Here is a 24,289-nt window from a genome sequence, read left to right on the forward strand (position 1 = left end):
ACTCATGTCTGTGAATCGCTATTATTATCGTCTGCCTGGGGTGGGAATTAGAGATAAGCTGCAGAGGGGCCGATTCAAACGGGGTTCAAAGGGAACTGGAATGTATAAAAAGTATATCCTCTGTTCATTTTTGGAGATAGGGAAGCAGGAACGTTCTGCCTCTCAACTTTCGTGAGGAATCCTTCTCCGATTGCCTGTAATCGGGTGTCAATAACGGAACAGATAATGGATACGACTCTATTGTGAAACTCTGCAATTGTCGACTCCAGTTCTGAAATCACGACATTTATGGTTGTCAACAAATCTGGAAATCGAATCTGGTAATCTTTTTAGCATTACATGCTAAATTCAAACAACAAATTTAGTATTGGGTTCTACCATTCCCGTCTCAGGGCAGTAAGTTGTTGCAGAGCTTCCAGGGGGCAGAAACTTTGTCTGCACATAAATCAGCTACGGGACTTCGCCTCTGGCTGCACTGAGTTTTGAATTCTGTTACCACCGGTTTAGCAAACAGGACCTGGAAATGGACAGACCACAGCCTCCCCGTCCTGCCTTCATTGTATGCCCACCCACAAAATTGACACATCGTCGCTTTGAGTTGAGCTTGAGGGATTTCTGCCCTGCCTGCAGTGCCTTATAGCAGCTCCTCCTACAGGCTCCTTTTCACACATCACTACTTTTTCTATTAACCCTGCACCGCCACAGAGATTTGGTTGGCCGAAATGGCACCGTACAGGAAAACTGCTCTCCGACAAGAAACTGGCCTCCCCAGCATGAGGAGGGAGCGGGCAGGAGTGAAGCAATGCATGCAGGAGCTGAACAGAGATGCATCTTATCAACATAGATCCTCTATTGTTCCTTACAGCTGGAACGAAGATGAGGTGTAACAAGGTCGGGTCTCTTTGTTTGGTTGATTTTAGGTCTGAGGACTCATTTCGGCAACACTGGTGGAGGCGTCGGGCAAAATCAAAACCCACAAGTGCATCTGGGAATCTTGTAAATGATGTTTTCTTCAACAAAGACACTAACAAATGCACTCCATAAGGTTTACCAACACATAAGCGATGGGATTTCACTGAGCCCAAAATCTCCAATACCCATTTTAACAATCCAATACACCTGCAGGTTTTAATACACAACAAATGATTAAAAGCAAGCAAATGGAAAATATTGATCGTTCAAACATTGCACTAACGACTCGTTCCTGGCTGCAGCTCTGATAAGAACGTGGAGTGAGCTCATGAGTTTGGCTCAACGTGGCGCAATCAAGGTTTCCTCACAACACTGACACCTTTGACCCCAGTGGCGAAATATTGAATGCACGTGCCGCGCCGAGTTAAGAGGGGAGAGAAAAAGGCTTGAACCGACGGAAATGCTGGAAATATATTTAGAGCCTCAGATATGGACACAGGAAGTTTTAACGCGTCTCGCTGTGTTCTGAACGGCGCCGTCGGCAAACACACAATGTTCTCACTCGGGCACAAACAAAAAGGGGAAGAGGCCGTTCGTTTCCCCTGAAATCCCGTGACGCCAACGAAGGCAGACTTGGGCCAAATGCCGTGAAAGCAAGAAACAGTCGGACCAACCCTTCATGCCTCAGCCGCATACTTCAAGTGACTCACCTTCAATTTGCCAGGAAAAACTATTATAACTTCATACACAAACAAGATAGATTGTGCTAATAGATATGATGTATGTATATCAGGCAGCAGCAACGTTTGCATCATTTGTTGCACATCACATAGACAACACAACTGGGACTCGCTTGCTAGGTTCCTAGCTAGCACGAATTTGTATTGAATGAATTCATCCAAGTAAGCACATAAAATAACGTGAAAATCTAATCTATATTGAATGCATTTTCTATGGCAAAATATTTGGTCACCATTCTTTTGGATAAACGTTATGTAAACGTCAGTGTTTTGTACTTTCTAATGTGTGAGCATTACGATTCGCTTACAGATCAAATGATCCAGTAGATGGCAGCATCGTGCAGAACTATGGTACAAGATTATGCTTTGGTGAGTATAAAATATTGATCTCATTTGTTTTTTAACCATCAAAATAGTAATTATGTGCCGTTAGTCATTGTTGCATCCTACTGAGCAGTTAGAGTGCCAGGGCTGAATGTGCAGGACTCCATCCTGTAACCAAGATGACCAAGTTTAATCAGATTAGTGACCTTATCCAAAGTGACAGATCACATTATTAATTTTGCCATTTAGGTTCCAAGCTGGTGTGCTGAGGAAATCAACTCACTCACACTCCCATTTTAGACATTTAGCTGATCCAAACTGTTGTTACATCATCATGTATGTAAGATAGTATGATGTTCAGTATTCTGCTCTCAATATTATCAACAGACAATGTAAAAAGTCAAAGAAATTAGTAACTCATGACGTGTCTGGCATCCGATTGATCTCTTGAATATGCTAGAGGCTTGAGTGCATTTATCCCCAAGAATCCATCACGAAAGAAAATGTTTGATTTGATCAGACCACAGAACACCATGTCGTAATCTGGAAACACTCTTAGGAGCAGTCAAACTCTGCTCGGCTATCGTTTTCCCTCGTCTACAGTCTGCGACGATGACGTATCGCTGCATAAATTGCAGCTGCCTTTGTTGTGCTTTCACACTGTGCCGTCGCTCAACTGTCACCTTACAGCGTTTAACCACAGCTCAACCGCCTTCAACGCAGCAGAGTGTCTCCAAGACGCACAGCCCTCTCAAAGAGTGTGTGAGGGTGTAATCACACAAATTACCGTAGAGCAGGAACATTTGAGAAAAAAAATGGGGTGAAACGTTGTTCCTTGATCAATGGCGTGAATAAAAGGCGAAGGGGGGAAAAAATGAGCAACCATCAAACCCAAGATGCTAGAAATGACTTGTTTCTGCTATCAGTCAAATCAAGACAGGAGATGATGGCCTGAAACATACAATAAATACAGTATAACGTGTCATACCGATCCCTTACGACAACAATTTTGCCGTATAAGGAATCATCGGCACTGCAGAAGATTCATCCTCACAAAATATCTACTTTAAAATGTAAAACTTGAAACAATAAATGACAGAATCAATCACGTCTTTGGTGTCCGAGTGGAGCAGAAATCACCTCCGTCTTAAAAATGTGCCACCTGCAGCTGGATCACACTGTGCCTGTAGAGCTACTTAGCTGGATCCTCTCCACTACTAATAGCCTGCCACAGCAATGTGACACCAGTCCACCCACACACACACACACTAACACACACCCACACTTCCTTTATTTCAGTCTCTATGTAATATGCACATTTAAGTCAAGGCAAGATGTTGGCGAAGGCATCAGCAATGGGGAAGAGGGGAAGTGAAAAACGGGTAGTGTGTGTGCGCGTGTGTGAGAGGTGTTTTTCCATTTTTACTCATTTGTGACTGAGAGATCTATTTAATAAAAGTTGTTGTTTGGGTTGTTTCCATCAGACAGGCAGACGCTGTTTGCTTGGTTATCAAAGTGTTGCCTGTAGTCGGAGTCCAGGAGCTTTTATTTGTTAGATTAAGCTCCCTGGCAACAGGCCAAAAACAGAAAACTGACAATCTGTGCAGCATGTTGACATGATCACATCTCACTTATCTCCAAATGTCTGCTGATTTATAACACAGTTGCCAGGCTGTGTGTTATGATTGGGGGTGCGTGTGTGTGTGTGTGGGGGGGGGGGGGGGGTATAGTTTGTATGATGTAGGCCTGTATGACAACAAGCCTACAGCTACTGAGGCTTTACTGCTCTGGTTGGTGGCTCTGCTCTTTGTGGTAGTTTGTGTCATATTTCCATGTTGATTAAATCCAAACTTTACACCTCAGGATGTTAAACTGATCCTGATCAGAGCAGCAGGATTTACAGGGTTACAGAATTTCAAAATAAAATACTGAAGATCTAATCTATTTTTAACAATTTTAAAATGAATCATTGTCATTTTCCCTCGCACCATGCAAACTGTGTAACACTCAGCAGCAGCAGCAGCAGCAGCGTGTGTTTCATGACCTACCCAATAGAAGCAGCTTCACCTCTCTGGCCGCCTTCTCTCCGTCCTCTCGGAGGTTTTTGTCAATCATCTTTGACCTCTCCGCCGCCGCTTTATCCTCCGCGCTCACCGTACACCCCATGGCTCCCAACGCAGGGCGCACGCAACGCTTCAGTGCTGGTGGTTAACACACACACACGCAACGAAGGAAAAGACTCAGGGTTTTTTTACCCACGAATGTAACAGTCAATGTTGCTGTTTTTCCTGATGAAATATCGTCGCCGGATCCAGATGATTCAGTGTGTGTGTGTGTGTGTGCGTGTGTGCGTGTCTGAGCTCAGGCTGCGCTCACACACACTTGTTTGTTGCGGTCCATCTCTCCAAACAGATCACAGCTGTGTATCCCGCGTCCATCCACACACACACATGCACACACTCCGATGCCCCCCTCCCCTCTCCTCTCCTCTCCTCTCCTCCCTTCTCCTCCTCCACGATCAGCTCGTCCTCTGCTCCGGTTCCCGCAGCTCTCTGTGGCTCCAGCTGGGGGGTCGGGAATAGTTGTACGGTCGCACCGGGACCGGACTTGTCGCGGTAGAGTCCCAATTAACTACCAAGCCGAGCGCGACGCCGTGGTTCAGGTGGAACCAATTAGAGGTGATGGGGCGGCTAGGCGTGATTGTTACGCGTGGAAGTGTGCGGACTGCAGTGGGCGCTGTGCCAAGCTCATTCCTCTGCGTGGAGCACTCGGGCGCAGCGTCACGGGCGAGCTTGTCCACGCCGAGTGAACTGTGGACTTGTCATCACACTAGGCGAGGTTTTTATCTGTGCAGCGACACACACATGACTCAGGAGTCATGTCACATGTTGGTGAAATACCTTGGCACCGAATTAGATCTCCTGGAGATTGAGCGGACAGCGCCCCCAAGTGGATGTAGATGGTTTGGCTGAATAAGATCTGTTCAAAAGTGTGTTCCCTCAGATGTGATTCAATGGGAATGAGGTTAATTTAGCGTTTATTTAGTTCTACTGTATTATTTATTTTATCCATTACAACTAAATTACTATTACTATTACTATTTTATTTACAATATGTAATGTAAAATCATGGTAGGTTCTCCACAAATTAATTTTGTAAATCCCAAAGTTTAAGATCCCAAATTCGTCAAACTGAAAAAGCACAAGGCAACTACATTTATAAACTCTGAGGTTAATATGAGTTGAAGAGGTCAGGATGATTTGATAGTTTACACGTTTCCGTTTGAGTGACCAGGAGGCATGTTTACATGTTGTGACTATCAACTTCATATTACTGCCTGTTGAGATGTGAGGAATATAGCAAGTCCTTGACTCTGTGTATCCACCAAAAGCAAAGATAAATGAGATGATGTAGGTTGGCATAACAAATGCAGCAGCAAGAGAGCCTGGTGCTTTTTGGTAAACACAGTTTAGCCTTGACAGATCTGATAAACAACTAAAAAGTGTTAATTAGTGTGTGAGTGTGTGTGTGTGTGTGTGTGTGTGTGTGTGTGTGTGTGTGTGTGTGTGTGTGTGTGTGTGTGTGCTCCATTCATTGAAATTGTAAATGGTACATGACGGAAAACAGTCAAATAAGAATTAATAATTGCACTGAATTGAATTGTGCTTCAATTAAAAATGTGTGCTGTTTAAATATGTATGATTCAAGTGTAAAATGATGACTACAGACAATATGAAAACATCTACAATTGTTTTATTGCCAAACTAAAAGTGTCCCTGCTATTTACACTTTACAAGCTAAATATGCATCACAAATATAAAAGGTTTACATGTATATACATTATTTATATAAAGCCACATCTACCAAAATTCATATAAGTTGTTATTTATTTACCTTGTTACTGTCATTTCCATGGTTAAAACATCTTTTCGAGTTTTGGCTCTAATATAACAGGTCATATATGTGTTTAGGTACATGAAAAAAATGCATATGATGTGATAACTCTGGCAAACCTGGACTACCTTGTTAAGGTTAGAGGCCTTTCAAAGCAGAAGGTAGTTAAGTTGTGATTTTGGCATGATCCCTTCAAGTGAAAAATAGCACTTTTCACAACCTTCATGTACACTGCAATCACTGTTAATATATTTGGAAAAGCAAGGGACAAAGGTTATGCTCTAAATACTTTCTCTGGCTTTTGCTCATAATTTAAAAATAGCGTGATCATGAATTAAAACTACTCATATAATATATAAATATAATTAGAGAGGTAATGGCTTACAGTGGATTTTGTGCAGTCTGAGAGGTGTGATAAAATATAAAAGTCATCTTTGGAGACAAGCAGCAGATATCTATTACACTTCTCTACAAAATGTGGTGGGTCTGTTCTATTGTAGGTCTCAAATATCGTCAGTCTTCATTTCTAAATTAAGAACACAGCACATTGTCACTGACAGAACATTACAACAATAACTTTTGAAATATTATGTCATGTTTAACAACCGCTGTCTAATACTAGGTACAACACAAAACAGGACTTTGGTACTGCACTATCAGAAACCAACAGTACAGTATTACAGTTACACCCATGTAACCAACTACTGGACGGACTGGACAGAAACGACAGGCAGATCATCTCAAAAACATTAACAGCAGGGCTAAACTTTTCACGAGGAAATCAAGATCCAAAATACTAAAAACCAATACAACAAAACCATAATTTATCTTACAATCAAATTAACAACAAATTAACATCATAATTTGCAAGCCCACTGGTTCTCCACTATTACGAATATGAAACCTCCAAACTACAGTATATGCTTGTGGAACGTTTACAAGGTGACCAAATGTGTTTCAATTGGGCTCAATCACAGCAAAAATACAGATTTCAGCTAGAATATTTCTATTTGATGTGATAGCGGCGCCATGAAAATCATGGAGCTTTGAATATTTCATATGCTGTATATGTTATCCTCAGTTAAGTGCTGAGACAGAACGTACAATAAGCTCAACATATAGAATAAACTGGATCTGACACTCATTCAGTGAAGCAAACATTTATCACTTAAAATGTTTTTTCTTCAGTTTTCTTTTACCTGTCTTTGAATTTCAAGGGAAAAAAAACAAGATATTAAGATGTTCATAAGCTGCTTACACAGATGAACGATTAGGGCAAACATTAAGTTTTCATTATCCATATTGAATAAGGAAGCAAATATGTGTTTTACCAAACCCTAAAATTATCTTTCAAATCAAGATTTAACACCTTCATCACTGTTTAAATGTTTCTATCATCTATAGTATACACGGTCAGCTAAAACACTAAATCGTACATAATATACTTGGATGATCATTACCTTGTCCATATGCAGTAGTTAAATAAGCCCATTTCTGTGTAGTAAAATTAAAAAATAGATAAAATAGCTAAATAAATATACAACTCTGTTTTTACTGTATGTTTGCGTGCTCCTCCATATTCTAAGAGGCACCAGGGTCACTGAAGAAAGTTTGAAGATGTTTCAATATAGAAATAAAGTTTAGACTGTATTCATATTACATATCTGGTGGTAACCCAGGATAAATAACACTGCTGGTTCAGGCTGACATAGTTGTCATGTACTTGTGTGTCTCAAGGCGAAACAATATCTCTGTGAAAATAACTTATGGGTTATGCAGCCATTCATCAGGTGGTGCCTTCCTGTTCTGGGCCTTCAGGTCTGTACAGTGCCAGCTGCAGCTGTTTGTGTGTAAATAAAGAGGAAGCAACAGGAAAGGGCTCCGATTCATTTCAATTGGTGTTGGCACTATCCACCTCTAATGGTACAAAAAACCCTGTTTAGTTCAGATTATTCATGAAGCACAAGCCTTTTACATTGATTTAAATTGAATTATAGTCATCAAAGTCATCTGTTAATTCAGTTCGATCAACCTGATTCCAAAAATTTACCCAACCCAAGACTTTGTGCTTATGTTCCACAGAGGTGAGAGTGCACCTTTACATTGAACAGGTCTTTGCCAGGAGCAGGATCTAGTGACCTCCTCCAGCTTGGCTGCGGCCTGAGGTCCAGTCAATGATGATGAAGCTCAGACTCATCACCATGAAGATAATACCCAAAGCAGCAAAACAGGAAGCCTAAGAGTGAGAGGTTAAGTGTTAACATATGTAGGATAATGTGTAAAGCAGGAAAAATTCTAAAACTTGTTGATCAAAACGTCACTGAAGAGTTTCTGAAAACTTCACATTTTGGAAAATAAAGATGTTTACTACACCAACATTTCATCAATTACTTGACTGATCACAATTAAAGTCAAATGAAAGTGCACAGGACGGGTATAAACACTCACAAAGATTTTAGGACGGGAGTTCATGGGCTCTTTGTCATTGGGCACTATACGAATATAGAAGACAGCAGGGAAGATGAAGATGAGGCAGGGAGCGGATGTGGCACCTGTGAAGACAAAAAGGAGAGGAAGCTGAAGGACAGAAATCTGGGGGTCAAAAACAGAACACAACATGTTAAATAGGTGCGGGCAATGTTCTTCAAAATCCTTCGAACAAGTTCTTTTTAGAAACTCGTTATGAGGAAAGAATAAGGAGAGTGTGTTTACTGTGTATAGGTACTGAATGTACTTATGCAGGCACATGTTTATCCAAACTCTGACACTGAAAAGAACCTCTTGCTTTGAAGATGACCTTGATGACCTTTTAACTCTGAACCTGCACCTCTAACCTTGGAAACACAACCTCCATTCTGAGGACAGTGTGACAATAATATTGACTCGGCCCATCAGCATGTCCGTGAGTAAACAGGCACGGGTCATGTTTTCAGTTTTGCTTTTAAGCTGCATCACAGATACTGCCATGTTAAACAGCACTGTCTGTACACAGAGACAGAATAAGTAACTCATAATTATGAATCATGCATAAATATTGACACGAGCAAGAACCTTGAATACTCTTCACTGTGTACCGCGAGGATTACTTTCCTTATTTTGTTATTTTATCAACGACCACTTTGGAGTTGTTATGGTGATTGATGTGCTTGTTTTGAGAAAAGGGTTATACATTTTACATCATGTGCCAATGATTAAACAACCTGCTGCAGAATGTGAAGTGTGTTTTGATCATTTCTAAGGCAAAATGCAGTGATATCAAACTAGGAATGGCCATGGATGTATTTAGTGCTACTCACCAATGATGCCAAAGATGCCCAGAATATTTGGAGCGAATATCACCAGCATATTGATGAAGGTGAGCAGGACGATGGCGATGGCGGTGTGGCGCAACCAGTTGAACGCCTTGGTGGGGAAGATCATTTGCAAGATGGCTCTACGCACCTGAGGAACGGGGAAGGAACATTAGAGCGAAAGATCACACCAGGAAATGATATAATGGTATAATATATATCCATGAAAAGAGGAAGTAAACGTACTGGGAACAGCACAATAGGAACAGTCAGCGTGACAGCGGTGAGGACAGCCACTCGCACACACAGGATCAAAGTGTCATACGGATCGATCCGACTGTAGGTGTGCAGCAGTTCAGGCTCCACGTTACCTGAGGGAATGTAAACAGTGATTTTATGTAAAACCTCCCGAGTAAACAAGTTCTGTCACTGGACAAAGCTGTTCATCAGAGGGGGGAGCATGGACTCCATTTCCTTTCCCTGAATTCTGTGTAACCTCACTGGAAAATGCTTTATAGCATAACAATACCACAAGAGGGAGCCACATCTCTAAACTGATACAATTCCTGATCAAAAGCATTGATTAACAAATACACTGGTGCATTTTTGAGAATGTGTATTATGTAATATTTTCACTTGGATGTCAGAATTACAAACCAATTCTTTCTGTTTTAATGCTAGAGTCCTTTTCAAAGCATGTTTCCTTTCTTTAAACCCTAGGCCAATGCACCATTCCTTTGTTTACATTAAGTGGTTATCAATGCATCTAACTAGTGAAGGTGTAAACATGTGTAGTCATTCATTCATCTCCAAGAGAAACAGTAAAGTGAGTGCTCTCACCATAGAAAGTTAGGTAACCAAAGAGAGCTGCCAGGAAGTACATGGTGTACATGACAAGGATGGAGATGTTGGACACCCTCTGCATCCTCTTCTTAGTGGGACTGAAAGAAAATACTTGAGGGTTAGCTAAATGCCACAATCTACCCTGAGGTGTTTGATTGAAGAGCAGGATACTGACAGACAACGGGATTAACTCACTTGGCGAGCTCAGTGTAGATAGGCAAGACCTCAGGGTGGCATACAAAGGCAAAGGCCAAGATAGGGATGGTGTAGGCTGTCTGTGGAGAAACAAACACATAACCTCTATCATGAACAGAGCAACTTAGACTTCCAAAGGTTTGAGGCATTTCTGAACTGAACTGAGAAGCAGACGGCATCCTGCAGCTGCATGAATCTACCTGTGAGTTCATGGTGAACATGCGTGGGGCGCAGTGGCTATCGTCGTCCTCGTGAACCAGATCGTTGGTGTACTCATGGCCATCACTTGAGACATTTAGGCTCAGGTGGGCGGCGGTGCTGTTGGCTGTGAATTCTTCAAATGGACACGGAATCTGGAACTTTTTATAGATAACCTGCAGAGAGACGTGACAGGAAGGAGGGAAGATGTGTGGATGAGGAGACACGTCAGAGCTGGTAAACAAGAGCATGACAATTCCATTACACAGCAGATTAAGGCGACACGACTGTTGAGTAGTCGGGTCTTATTTTCTTCTTTTGATGTGTCTAAGCAGCTCTTATCAAAACCGAGCCACATGCCACTTGAAATAGCGATGAGGTAAAGAAGCGGTAAAGACACATGCAGAGGTGGCATGCCAGCACAAACAAGGCTCAACGTGAAGAGCCACTGTGGCAACTTACAGCAGATAGAAAGAACACCATGCAGCTGAGAGAAAACCCACTGGTGTAGCCAAGGTAACCTGAAAGAGAGAGAGGGAGAGAGAGAGAGAGCTGATACCACAGTTCTTGTTCTGCACAAAAATGCTGTTTCTTCTACATTTTATATCCAGAATCCTTAATTCAAACCAAGTGTAACGGTATCGGTTTTAACAGGACGTCTTTGTCAAAAGCTCCAAGTGTACAAAGAAGACAGGGTCCTACTTGTTACACAATGGAAGAGGCCTGATCCACACAGCCCATTCCATACTAGATCACAATTGTACAAATGGTAAGGAAAGATTGATAGGTAGATCAGGTGTATTAGGCTTCTTAAGCTTGTGAAAGAGTCTAACATGTTTGCATCAGAGCCAGAGAAGTGTGGAGATATCATCATTAGGTTTTTTTTGCCACAATTGCTGCTATTACATTACACTAAGGTTATTCTGGGTGGAAAAACAATCAGTTTGGGTAGATGGATACAGACGGTAACACAGTTCATCAGTATTTCTCACCAAGCTGCTTCATCAAAGCCAGAGGCAGGATGATGCTGGCAGAGACCATGATGACCAGGTAGTTTCCATTCACGTACCACACACTGTTCAGAGAAGAAGAAAAAAAATCAGTTTACTTTGGTGAGCTCAGCGTTTCTCACACAGACAGAAATATAAAGAGAGGAGTGTTCACATCAAGGGAAATTACATTACAATTTTAGATATTTAGGTGTAGAATTTTCCAAGATAATGGTTGGAGAGTGCTTGCCTGAGTGGAGTCAGGGTGGAAACATTTGTGTTCCAAGAAGTCCATGTGGTTTATTCTACCAAACTAACAGAACTGTGCCGAGAACAGCCTCGCGGAAAATAGAACCCTGTCTGCTTATGTTTCTCCGGAGTAGACCTGAGGGAGACTCTGTTACGTAAGTCTTATGATTAATGTGGCATAGGCTAGTCATAGAAAAGGAAGGCAAAGAGAAGCCTAAAGAACAGAGCAGTGAGTAAAGTCAGTAAATATTAAAGCCGCGCTGCTTCGACACATGGTTTTGTGTTTTTCAGAGCTGTGACTCACTGTTACCAGTCCATCCCCCCCAAAATAACATCATATATTAACAGACAAACCTCTATTCGGTCAATGCCACACCCCGCAGCCACCTAAAAATACATTCCGCTCCTCAGGACACAACTTTGGAAGGTCAGGGTCAAGGCTACAGAACATGTGGGGATGAACCAGCATGAGTGACATCTCCAATCAAATCCCAGTTTACGATTCCCACCACATGCATACTTGTCGGTATCATCTGCATCTGCTATATATGGGAGCCATACATCAAGTGTCCAGTGTCTGCCTGAATGCACTCCTCATATAACACATAAATAGCCCGAAAGACATGTGTGCAGGTCGATGTCTGTCTGTCTGTCTGGCTTCATGGTCATGGTCTTGTTTCTGCCTCAGTCTTAAGATTTAGAGAAAAATATCGAATATATTCCCCAGTCTAGACAGGCTGGTGTGTGATGACTGGTTTTGCTCTTGAGTTGGATAACCGTCAGTTGACTTGATGGAATAGAAAAGGTGGCTTCCCTGTGACTCACTCTCAAAGCAAGCAAGCAAATAATCTGGGAGATAATTACAGGGAAGTGTCACTAACAGCAACAATAACAGAAAGCTAATAGACGTGAATGTAAACCCATTACGCGATTACTGTTTGACTGGCTCACAACAAGAGAGGGGCTTTGATGTCCAGCGACTCCAAAATCCGGTCTGCAGGAAGGACTTTGTGGCCTACGGCCTCTTTTAAGCTGCTGTTATTGTTAACGCTCAATGAGACACAGCCAGTAGGATCAGCTGTCTGTCGGCCCGACACTGAATGTGTGTGTGCGGTTGTGAGTGGAGGAGAAAGACCAATCCCTTGAAAGCATAGGCAGTCATGCAAGATCAAGGTCATGGATCTTGGATCTTTGGTCAGTGGGTCAGTACAGATGCCCAGATTATACATGTGTGTGCGAGACCAGAGGCGTCTGAGTTCAATCCAAATATCTTATCTGACTAGAAATGTTATGTCTGTTGTATGGGAAAGTCCCAAATTACTCACACAGTTTTTGCACTCACACTATTAACTTCAGTGCAGCAGACACACAAACATGAAGTTTTTCTGTGACTTGTTGGTCAGGCAGTGTTTTGGTAGCTCTTGTTATGAGAAACATCCTACATATGCACATGGCCAATAGAAATGACTTTCCCTTTTACTGAGCGACGTTGAGTGAAAGCTCCTCGTCTGTCCATCAGTCACACATCGCTGGTGTCTATTTACAGAGCCAGTGGTTATAAATAAAGGCCCACCAGCGCACACACATGCCTCTCTGTTCTCATGACGCCATGGATTTAAAATGCAAGAGACAAATCCAGTGGATGCAGTGAGTGATTTGGTTGTTGTAGGCCGACCCTCACCTCACTCACCTTCATGCATGGTGGGCTTGAAATTTGGCACCCATGTCACCCCACCTGGTGCTGTCATTTGTGTGTCTGTGTGTGTGTATGAGTGTCTATCTGTTTAGAAACAATAAGAAGAAAAATGACAGGAGCTCCAACTCTACCTGTGGATTTATCGTAGAAGTTATGCAAATCGGTTTTCTCACAGTTGACTGTCTGGAATAACAGGTATTTAGCTCCTCCATATCAGCCAGATGCAAGTCTGTGAGGGGCTGCTGAGATCTCTGATAGGCTCAAGTAAGAGGAGAGGTGCCTCCTAAATCTTTCTGGTCTGATAGACTTTAGTAGGAAATAGTACTGCTGTGGTCTGTGAGGTTTGTTTTTAGATCTGAACAGGCTGGAATCCACTTGAGTCCTCTGCAGCCTTATGCAGGCGCGCGCCTGTCATGGAACAACTCTGACGTGAACAAGGTGACAACAGTGTGCGCTGCAGTTGTGTGTATACATAACTGAAGGATACCAGAATATGGCCCCTTGTTGCTCAGCCAATTACAAGCTGCCAACCTCATCACACCCCCCCCGTAGTGAATCAATGAATGGTGCAAAGTGAATATTCAGAGTCTGCACAGTCTGCCAGACCCATTGACCCTGCATCCAGCACCCGCTGAGCTCATGGCCAACAGCAGACGGGAGTCACATGTTTTTCAGTAGATGCCCAGGGTGCTGATATCGAGAAGCACACACAAACAATACTCACTCTGAGGTGGGATCTGCCTTCAGGAAAGTTTGGATGACCAGCGGCAACTCAGATTTGACAATGTACAGATAGCTGGACATGGCTGAAATCAGAAAGATACAGAGGAAAATCTGTCAAAATAATACAATTCGACTCAGATTCATTTGCTAATTTCATGACAGTGGAATCAAGTATTTTCCTCAAACTTTCTGCAAAACACAGCCAATCACCCTTGCGCTGTTCAGTGAGTGGGCAGAGCTCTTGCTAACACAAATACAACTGAGACCCCAGCTGTTTGCCAACAGGAGCTAGTTGTAGATCGTAACATACAAAGTTACAGCCTACTGTGAAACGTGTGCATGTGAGTGTGTGTGTTTAGTGAGATATAAACTCAAAGACACACAACGTTGAATAATTTGTGTTTTCTGCCTCAGGGAGTAGCCGTATACCACATCTCTTTTTATTGCAAACACATTCATTACAGAGTCACAGTTGCTCCTCACCTCCAATATTCTGCAGGGTGATTGCGATACCAGCAGCCATTTTTCCTGGAGTGCCAAAGGCCCTGTACCCCAGCTGCTCATACGCCCGGATTCCTAGAAGTAGATTACAAACCAATGTCATCATCCAATCACTTGTGTTTGTGCCTCGTAGGCTTCACATTAAAAACTGTTCAGGTTTGATGGATGGAGGAACATTTGTCATCGCTTCCTCCAAGGCAGCAATGAAGAATTGTTGATGTGGTTTCTACTTTGCTAACTGAGCCACAAACAACAACAGATAAACGTCTTTACGTTTTGAATTGTTTGTGTTTTTTGCTCTCTATCCTAAATCTGTTTTCGCCATTTCACTGCTTAACTTTTCAGCTCAGCATGTTTTCTGTATTATTATTATACGTTACTTACTAACTTCCATAAAGGTTGAGACATGGACTTTCTTACCCACAATGCCAGAGGATTTGAGCAGCAGGTGAATGGAGTAAGATGACAGCGTTGCCACTGCAGTCAGAAGAAACCTGCAAACAAAACACAGAGGGAGAAAATCATCCACCAACAAGAAACAAAAAAGCCCTTTTATGATACCACAAACATTTCCCCAATTTGAAAGGTCAGCAGTCCTACACATGATGAAAAAGGTTATTTCCCACAACCCCTTGGCTCCACGAGGTGCTCCATGCTCAGCATTCTTAACCGGTCAGAGGTCCATGCCAACTCCATCACCTTTCCCAGACCCTCCACCCAGCTAGATAGACCATAGCGCTTTGTTTACAACCGAGGTAGGGACCGCAACATCTGGCTCGCGTCCTGAGGGAGAGAGTGGGAGGCCGAGCCCTGACATTCGACTGAGCACCCATTTAGCAGCGTTTCTAGGGCAATGTAAACCATCGCCTACCTCATCCTAAAAGGAGCCACACCTTACACAGGTGTGCTTTGTGTCTCTTCTTGGAATGATCACCAGGAGCAAAATGTCCTGTCTAAATAGAGCCAACACCTCCTTCTGGGTCGTGACTCCCTGGTGAGATATTCAGCACGGCACTGGGATTCGCATTGGTGTGCTAATCTTGTATCTTGCCACACATATGCTGACTAGGAGTGAGAATGTTTATTTGTATCTCATTGGTGGATCTCAGGTTGTATTTACCATGGAGGCTATTAAACACACTCTGCAATTCATTATGCACACTGCATGGCCACATTCAAAGGTCTTATTCAACCAAGCATCCACTCTGGAGTGACGTAGACCCAGACGAGATCACAGAGACTCCCAGGGTCATGGTGAAACACCAAAGGGAATTGAATATGCAATTCATGTGTCTCCATGGTGAGCTGGAGGTAGGGTTATTCTGGGCTTTGGCCTTTCTGGGGTCTGTATGTGGTAACCGAGATGGGAGATGAGCCTGAGGAAGAGGATATGAACCCCGGTGTGCTGTATATATCATAGGGGCAAAGGTATGTTATGTCATTACGGACTCTAAATAAATCCATGGTCCTTTAACATGCCACAACGTGCATCCAACAATGTCACATATTTTGCCAGATGAGTACCACAGCTGTGACAAGTGAATCTGACTACAGCGTATCACAGCATTCTCTTAGCCAAGTTGTACACTGACAAGCATGTGCGTGTATGTTTTGCATATTTGTTTTACTTACAAAAACAGGAGTATGCCCGTGTTGGCCATAGCATAGGCCAATCCAAGAATTCCACTGCCCATAATAGCGTTACCCAGGTTGAACACAGACATACCGAAGGAGGTCTTTCCTTCAAACTGAGGGAAAACGCAAAAAGAAAAACTTGATTCTCACTAAAAAATTGTGAAACTGTTACTGTTTTGTACTGTTGTACTGATTTGAGATATAAATGTTGGGTTTCATTACACTTACATCTTTGAAGTGACTTGTGTTCTTTCCATCCTGAGGCAGAAATTCCTCATTCTCTGGTGCTCCATCAGGATCATCAAATCTAGAGGACACAGATGCAGCAAATCAAATCAACAATTTAAAACTCCAGACGTGTCGGGTTGACGAAAGAGTTCAAATACAAATAAACTAAATGCCAAAGGTGCATCTGAAATGCCCATTCCTACAGAGCTCTACACACATACCTCACTCTTTGAGTGCCATTTCTGCATAGCAAGAAAGGATCCACCCGTGGAGGCAAGCAAAAACAAGGTAAACATGCAGTTAAAAGAGCAAACAGCATGCAGGAAATAAGTTATACTGTACCGTATGTCACCACATCCATTGCTTCGGTCATTAGCGAAACTTGTATGCAGTCATAACATTATGGATGAGCTAAACCAAACAATCCAACATGTTCCAAAACGTGGTTTATGTTTTATGTTCACACTGATATACGTATGTGTAAATAATTATTAATTGACTTGAAAGTTAACGGATGTGGTTCACACAACCAGTATGGAAGGACAGTAGAACCCAATGTAAACCATGCTGAACACATGCTGTGTTATAATCCCAGTGCAGAAGTGCGAGGGAGAATACTCACTCCTCCTCCAGCATGGACTTCATTGGCACAGCGGTGGCATCTCCTGGGTCATGACCTTTCCCATTGGATAAGATATTCATCTCTGACTGAGAAGGCTCCATCATCCAAGTTGCAGCAGATAAAGTTTTGGCTTGTGCACTTTCAGTAAATGTGATCCTTTCCAGTCACTCAGTGGGACACCTAGAGCAGAGGGAGCGAGGGCATGTTACTAAAACAAAGACTTGTTGATACAGGTTTGTCTAGTTATGATACGTTTACCATGAAGCAACAGCACATGCCATCGCAGAGGGCGTTATTATCTGAAAGCCCACGTGAAGGCATAGATATTGCCTAAGAGGAAGGTACAGCATATATCTGTAAATCCTGCAGTCAATGAAAGGCATTGTGAAGTCAGTCATTTCAGCTACTGTACAGCAGTTGTGACTCAGTTGTGACTCAGTTGTGTTGGTGCTGTACCTCCAACACCCAACATCTGACCTCCTTAACTGACTCATTCAGTTCATTCACTCATCGTATGTTCAGTGCATCCACGGGAACACAGAGCCGAAAGTTACCACAGGTTGAGATAATCTGCTGTGTGGTGTGCCAGCGTCCTCCTGCTTTCCAGAAATTCAGCACTGAGCAAAGCAAACAGGTTCAGACCGTACGGTCAAAGGTCAAGGTCTATTTGAGGTTTCGAGGCACATCATGGCATTTGTTTGCTCTTGTGTGTTTTGCGTAGTTGATGTCGTAAGGCTACAGAATGGCAAAGCTGCTGCTCAGATCCCACATCATTACGTGTCTATAAGGCAAACATGAGCACAATAAGATCAAACGGAAATCCAAATCCCTCATAACAAGGACCCCTAAAATTAAGGAGAAGGTAGATTTCAAAACAGCTATTAGTGTAACACTATAATTATACACCTCAACAACACTTTCCCTTAATGATACGTGTCAAACAATAAATAACGGACAAAACCAGGGCTGGGAATTGGGATTTATGGTATCATATCCTGTGTGATATCAACTGAAATGTGTCAATAAGATTTAGTACTGAAAAAACAATTCAGTACCTAATCTTGCCAGTCAACCTAAAAGTCTGTACAAAGTCAGTGTCTAACATAGCTTTCCTTTTTTCCCCAAACATTTAATTTTAAAAAGCCAAAGTTTCCCTTTTTAAATGCGGTAAAATTAATTCGAAATGGTCTTGAAATTAGTATTATGCTCATCAATATCAACTGAGGTACTTGTATTGATGCAGTATCTAAATGATCAGTAACAGTACCAGTACCAGTACCCGGCCCGATTAAGAACCTGACCACAGCATCGCATTACGCCAGCGACAAAGATGAATTCTGTCTACATTTCACAGTGCACAACTCTTAGTGACAATGGTGTGTGTTGTTAGCTGCATCCAGGGTGAAAACACTCTACAGCAGCTCAATTGTGCTCACAGTGTCCTCTCTCAGAAGATCACTTTGGCTGCTCTTTTTACTGTAGAGCCTGTTTCTTTATACTGGACATCCTGCCGCTGCAACTACAAATGAAACCTGAGGTATTCTCTAGAGATCGGTCTTATGATTTTGATTTCTTAATGCCTCCATCTAACAGCAAAGTAGAATAAGATAATATAAATAATGTCAAATATGATTCCTCTGAACTGCTGAAGGACCATCAATGTGTCAAATCATTGTTTTTATATGAACAACCTGAAAACAGAGGATAAATAAGAGCCCTCTGGGGGCAACTCGTTTACAGTAAACAGAAGGTTCATTTTGGAGTCTCGTGTTTTTCCACCTGTACGATCATCGTAAGCCATTGTTGTGCTTTTGTAACCTGAAGCTATAAGTTGAAATTGGGGTCTGGCATGACATAATTTTCTAGCGCCAATTGTCTGAAGATCATCGTCATAAGATCCAACAAATATAGTTCTGTCTCACCCCAAAAACAGATTGGTTTTCTGTGGAGACGCTAAGTTAAATCACAAACTGGAGTTCAGGACAAATGCTTACTTCGTGTCAATAGTGGTGAATGTGTGCTAACTTAAAAGTAATTGCCCATGACATATTTCAAAGGTGAACTTGACATTTGCAAAGGGGAAAATTAATTCAAATACTTCTACCATGACATCAGAAGGTATCATGCAGACTTCATCTTCAAAACAGGTTAAAATTTCTGTTCGATGAAAACAATCACACTTTACTAATAATATCATATAACGTATATATATGCATGTCTATTCCCAATGGATTCTCTACTTTTAAAAGCATCCTGGGTGTTAAAAGCTATAAGATTCTGCCATTGAACAGTTATTAGAGCCGAAGTGGTGCTACGGCCTCTGCTGACAGGCTATACAACACACAGAGTTATCAATCTTTCTATGACTTTGAGGTATTTCACCAAATTGTCAAATCCACAAAACGTCTTTTATATTTAATATTGATCTGTGGCAGTTGTGTATATTGAATGAGAGGTGTATGAAACACAGGCTAATAAGAGACAAATATTATATTGTTAGTAACACTGACTAACATTCAATGATCATACTTACAAATCAGTCGATATGACATAATCGACTAAGAGCGGATTATCTTCTACTGAACACCACGAGGGTCACCTTACATTTCAGTTCATGACGTGTTCTCTTATGTAACAAATTTGGCATGAAGGCATATGAGAGTTAAAGATCCCATTCGGAGTTACTGCACATGGCATGTGAAATGTTTGAACAGGTGTCGGGAAGCCAGAACTGCAAAGCTGGATGACGACATTTTCCATATGTTCAGTGCAAACTAATGGCCATTTGTAAAGTATTGTACATTTCTTAAATTTGTAAAGCATTTTAAACATTTTCATCTATCATCTGTCAGTCTGATATCAAACAGGATCAGCATGAGGCAAGTTTGGGAGGCAGAGTTGGAGTGAGCGCACGAAGATGAGGAGATGGCCATGTGGTTGTGCGTCAAACACAAGCACGAGGTTTAGTGATGAGCGCCTGGCAGCACCAGCTCGTTCCTCGGCTGCGTGCCTGCTGGGGACAGAGGATCACACTCATTTCCTTCAATTTCTGCATGCACCTGAATCAGACATTCTCCGCTCGGTCAATTATGGACAGTGTGGTGGTAAATGTATCACGAATGACATTCCTCTTCTAACTTTACATTTAGTCATAGAAATAAGCAAATGTGCTGCATCTGTGAGTTTGTCAGTAACAAGGAGAGTCATAACTCTGGAAGCAATAGTTGGTATTTGTTCACTCTGTAGGGCCCCTAGGGCTGACTCGACTAGTTTTGTGCTTCCTTCACCTTCAAATGACAATACTCCAACTCTCTATATATATAAAATGTAATGAAATATACGGAATAAAGATACATATGTGGGTGCTATTCGAAGATTAAATGCACAAGTGAGACAAGAGATAAACAATACAAAATCAATATTCAAAAAATCAATAACATTCAAACCAGCAAAATGTCAATCCAGACAATCATTAACTCAACCTACTTGATCTTTAATTGAATGTTTAAAACATGTAATTATATGCAGGATCTCTTCTGTCACCTCATTCTTGCTGGCCATGTTCATACACACACACACTCATGCTTACATCAATACATGAATCATCTAAGAGAAAGCAGTGTTGGCAATTAGGAGAACACCACCTCACTGAAACCACTCCATAGCATCTTTTGCTCAAATGGGATTAGAACTATCACGATTTTTTCTATCCAACCCCATTAGCTGCTGTTATGGAAACGGGCTCTTCCTACAGGCTCTTACTGCTCTTACTTATACTCGCAATATGCAGCGCCACGTGTAAGTGGAGCTGCATATTGCGAGTATAGCCACTCCACCGCTATTGCTTCAGTCCTTTTCATATGGGAAATGAAGAACACAAATCCCATGAAACACCTTTTAACATAATGGAGTCCTATTCAACACCGCAACTAACAACAGCCTGGACATAAGCAGAGTTCACACCATCGGGTATAGAACACTAAGCACGGACGTACTCTACACCTGCATACACACTGTCCCTGTACTTCAGGTGTCCGTGTACCTACATGTGCAGCACACAAAGTGTTTACATAAGAAACAAATCACATGAGTCACTGTCAACCACCAGCACCACCAGTTGATCACTAGGAGTTACAAGATAGAAGTTTAAATGTAGTAGTTGGAACATGATTATTAGATTAGTGATGTGATTATTAACATTTGAAAATGTTAGAATGAGTTCAATTTAAGTATTTGACGAGCATGCAGAGCCGACATTTGAACACAAAGTACAAAGGAACATTACTTTCTGATGACTTCAAATATAAATAAACTACAGCACACGATAATGGAGGGGTCAACCAAGCAGATTATGAGCCCCATGACAAAGATAATAATAAACACTGGAGTGACTGACACTTAACACCAGGCTGTCTCAAACACAGATACTCACAGGTTTGCAGTGTGACAGAGGAGCACAGCTGGCTGGGTCCCATATGGATAAAAGACAGGCCTCCACACAGCAGACACCTGTCCAGGCCATGGTCAAGCTCTTTGATCGCTGCAAACGCTGGGGTCACCGACCACAACCGTGCTTATCTGCTCAATCCCACTCATGAACCCAGCAAGCTCAGCCATATACGGTGTTAGTGTTTATAAAGGGGCCAAAGTCAAAAACAGAGCCCCCTCACCCACACTGGCCTGATTACACAAAAATGACTACATTTTCTGCGCAGTCACGTGGTCCCATACCGCCTGCATCCATGAAACGCTTCTATGTTTGAAAAAGCAATTTCAAAACCTTCAAACCATACAAAACTTAAAAACGTTGAGTGAGTTATGTGCATTGTTACCTGCCACCTTAACAGCTGCCGAAGAGAGACAGAAGAGAAGCTTTCCCTTTTCCAACAACCCACTGTTTTCCCGAGACAGCACAGCATTCAAGCAGGCTTCCTTCCGCTTGCACGCCTTAGTCTCAGCAGGGATAATGTTACACATGGAGAAGACCTCTCTAATTTCCCTGGAGAGGACCACCCTAACCAGCATGAGCTCTAACACTCTGAAACATGAAGAGTTGCATTTTAAACACAACTGTCCTGTCATCTGAGACAATTACATTTCAGGAGATGTGTGATTCTGTCTGCCATCATCTTTACTATGGAGTGTGTGTTCATGTGAAAGAGTGGATTTACTGTAGACATTTAAACAGCTGATCAAACTTTTTTCTCTACCCAAAGACATTGTGTCAGCTCCATAATAATGCAAAATCACACAGCAATGGTAAGTTTGAGTCGAGTGCAGTAGCTGAGCTCCCACGCAGGGCGCTCTTCCTCCACAGGAGTATATTTAGCGTTCAACAAATACGCAAAAGGGCTTTAAATGGCTACTGGCGTGAAAATTACGCACGCATATGTGGGTGTAGAATGCGTTAATCCGGCTTGGTAACGTCAAGGGGTTCGCTACTTTGATATAAGTTCCAAAGACGCTGTGGTTTTTATTGTAGGGGGGAAGAAGGAAACTGCCGGGCGTTCCGTTTTACTCCGTGCCATGTGGCTTGGATAAGAGTATTAAGGTGTGGACTGAGTAAACTGGGCAGCCTAAAATGAATACTCAATTGCGCGAATGTATAAATATGGCATCGGGTTTGCTAAAAACATCATAAACAGTTGTGGAGCTATGTTTGCGTGATCAAACCGACATTGTTGCGTTGTTTTTTGAGACAAATACACCGCAGCTTCAGCCGCTGAATGTAGGAAACGCAGAACATAACATCGAACAAAAGCCTCTTCGCCACCTATAGGATGTTGGGTCCAGACTCATCTAAATTGAATAGGCTTGTGGTCAGTTTCAGTCCAGTTGTTGGTTTTACCTGTTGATGTGAGACTTCAGCACACAACCACGCTGATGTTTAGTGTATTCGAGCCCTGGATTTTATCCAAAATGAGTCGGGGAAGAGAAATCTGTCAGTGACTCCTCGGGAGGCACATGGTGGTGACATCTGGACTTGGCGCTCACCGCAGGGAAACCAAACACGCTGCTCTTGCTGTATAGACCAACCCCCCCCCCCCCCCCCCCCCCCTAAAGGGCACAAAGCCATATGTCCCAATAGTGCCATTAAAGGGGATACAATGTATTCATAACATCGGGTTATCCTCTAATATACTTAGGCCATCTAAACTTGTGTAAAATGCACGTTGGTCAACCAAGTCCAAGCTTTACAGGAAAACTTCGTCAGTAAATACAAGTCACAATCAAAGCAATACAAACGAAAATACCCACTCAAAATCCGATTGTTTGGTCTTACCAAAGGTTCTTGTCACGAAGCTTTCGGGTCAATTCCACTGATCAATTGGAATAACTTGGCAGGATCAAGAATGTCGTTTTTTTTGGGGGGGGGGGGCTGACAAGATTCCCTTTCGAGTTTTCTTTGTCTTTCGGTATCTCAGTGAGGGAGAATGTGTGGAGATCCGCGGGTATTCACGCACATTCTCACCGTCGCTCTCCAGGCACACAGCTCAAATGTGCTCACAGGAGCGGTCAGCATTGTGAAAGGCTGTGCAGCTCCACTGTGGGGGTCGCGTTAGATCCGCCTCCTTTCCAAACCCCCTATAGCTGCTCTCTCCTTGTAGGTTTCACCTCCTCGGCTAAGCAGAGACAAATAAAGAGGAAATTGATAATAAAGATACGCCCACGCTGGTTATTTACCCATCTGTCGCCACGGCAGCAAGGGGATTGCGCTTAAACACAAATTGATTGGATTTTACGCACGGCGCTAATGGAGAGGTAATCGAAAAGCGAGACCGATCGATATCTTGTGCGAATTGGGTGATACTTGGTTTCTTTGTTTGGGATATTAACGTAAATAAATGTTTCAATTTGACCCAATATTGATAGCAGATTATGAAATATGTGCTCACTCACAATCACACTCACACACACACACACACACACACACACACACACACACTCACGCCACAGTAAGTGCCATGAGAGCCATTCCTGTGTATTTTGGCAGGGTAATGTAGCAGTGAGTTCGTTACCTGCTGTGTCTCCATCTGACCCAGAAGCTCTCACATGAGAGAACAATAACATGTTTACTGTCAGCACAAAGGTGAGGAGGTCACCATTATGTTTGACGCTAAATGTTGGTGCAATATACAAATTCCCTCATGGAATTTAATTGCATAGTTCCACAGCATACTCAGTATTACATATGACTTCACTATTGTTTTTCCCTATCTATGTAAAAAAACAATCTCCAAAATATTACA

General features: G+C 42.4%; 2 protein-coding genes across 5 annotated transcripts in view; both read right to left on the bottom strand.

The window, feature by feature from the left end:
• Positions 1 to 4,800, bottom strand: part of gnai2b (guanine nucleotide binding protein (G protein), alpha inhibiting activity polypeptide 2b) — a 30,875-nt gene extending 26,075 nt beyond the window's left edge. Inside the window, exon 1 of the mRNA XM_076141265.1 lies at positions 4,025 to 4,800. Coding sequence (XP_075997380.1) covers positions 4,025 to 4,142 — 118 coding nt within the window. The 5' untranslated portion in view covers positions 4,143 to 4,800. The remainder of the gene's footprint in view (positions 1 to 4,024) is intronic.
• Positions 4,801 to 5,712: 912 nt separating this feature from the next.
• Positions 5,713 to 23,594, bottom strand: slc38a3b (solute carrier family 38 member 3b). Of its 4 annotated transcripts, none has more exons than XM_076141260.1 (17): positions 23,323 to 23,593; positions 17,040 to 17,219; positions 16,639 to 16,659; positions 16,418 to 16,496; positions 16,187 to 16,302; positions 14,975 to 15,048; positions 14,537 to 14,629; positions 14,055 to 14,136; positions 11,389 to 11,471; positions 10,859 to 10,917; positions 10,399 to 10,572; positions 10,199 to 10,278; positions 10,001 to 10,101; positions 9,407 to 9,531; positions 9,167 to 9,311; positions 8,319 to 8,422; positions 5,713 to 8,106 (listed from the first exon to the last, which is right to left on the bottom strand). In XM_076141260.1, exons 2-17 carry the CDS (start codon positions 17,141 to 17,143, stop codon positions 8,002 to 8,004), a joined length of 1,545 nt encoding a protein of 514 aa, XP_075997375.1. In that variant the 5' UTR covers positions 17,144 to 17,219; positions 23,323 to 23,593; the 3' UTR covers positions 5,713 to 8,001. The 4 variants fall into 4 exon arrangements, with proteins under 4 accessions (XP_075997375.1, XP_075997377.1, XP_075997376.1 ...); XM_076141262.1 differs by lacking the exon at positions 23,323 to 23,593 and adding an exon at positions 22,888 to 23,036; XM_076141261.1 differs by lacking the exon at positions 23,323 to 23,593 and adding an exon at positions 21,472 to 21,715.
• Positions 23,595 to 24,289: the final 695 nt, after the last annotated feature.

Source organism: Genypterus blacodes, unplaced genomic scaffold (assembly GCF_046128005.1).
Source record: "Genypterus blacodes isolate CSIRO-AG114 ecotype Tasmania unplaced genomic scaffold, CSIRO-AGI_Gbla_v1 ptg000017l_1, whole genome shotgun sequence".
Taxonomy (NCBI): domain Eukaryota; kingdom Metazoa; phylum Chordata; class Actinopteri; order Ophidiiformes; family Ophidiidae; genus Genypterus; species Genypterus blacodes.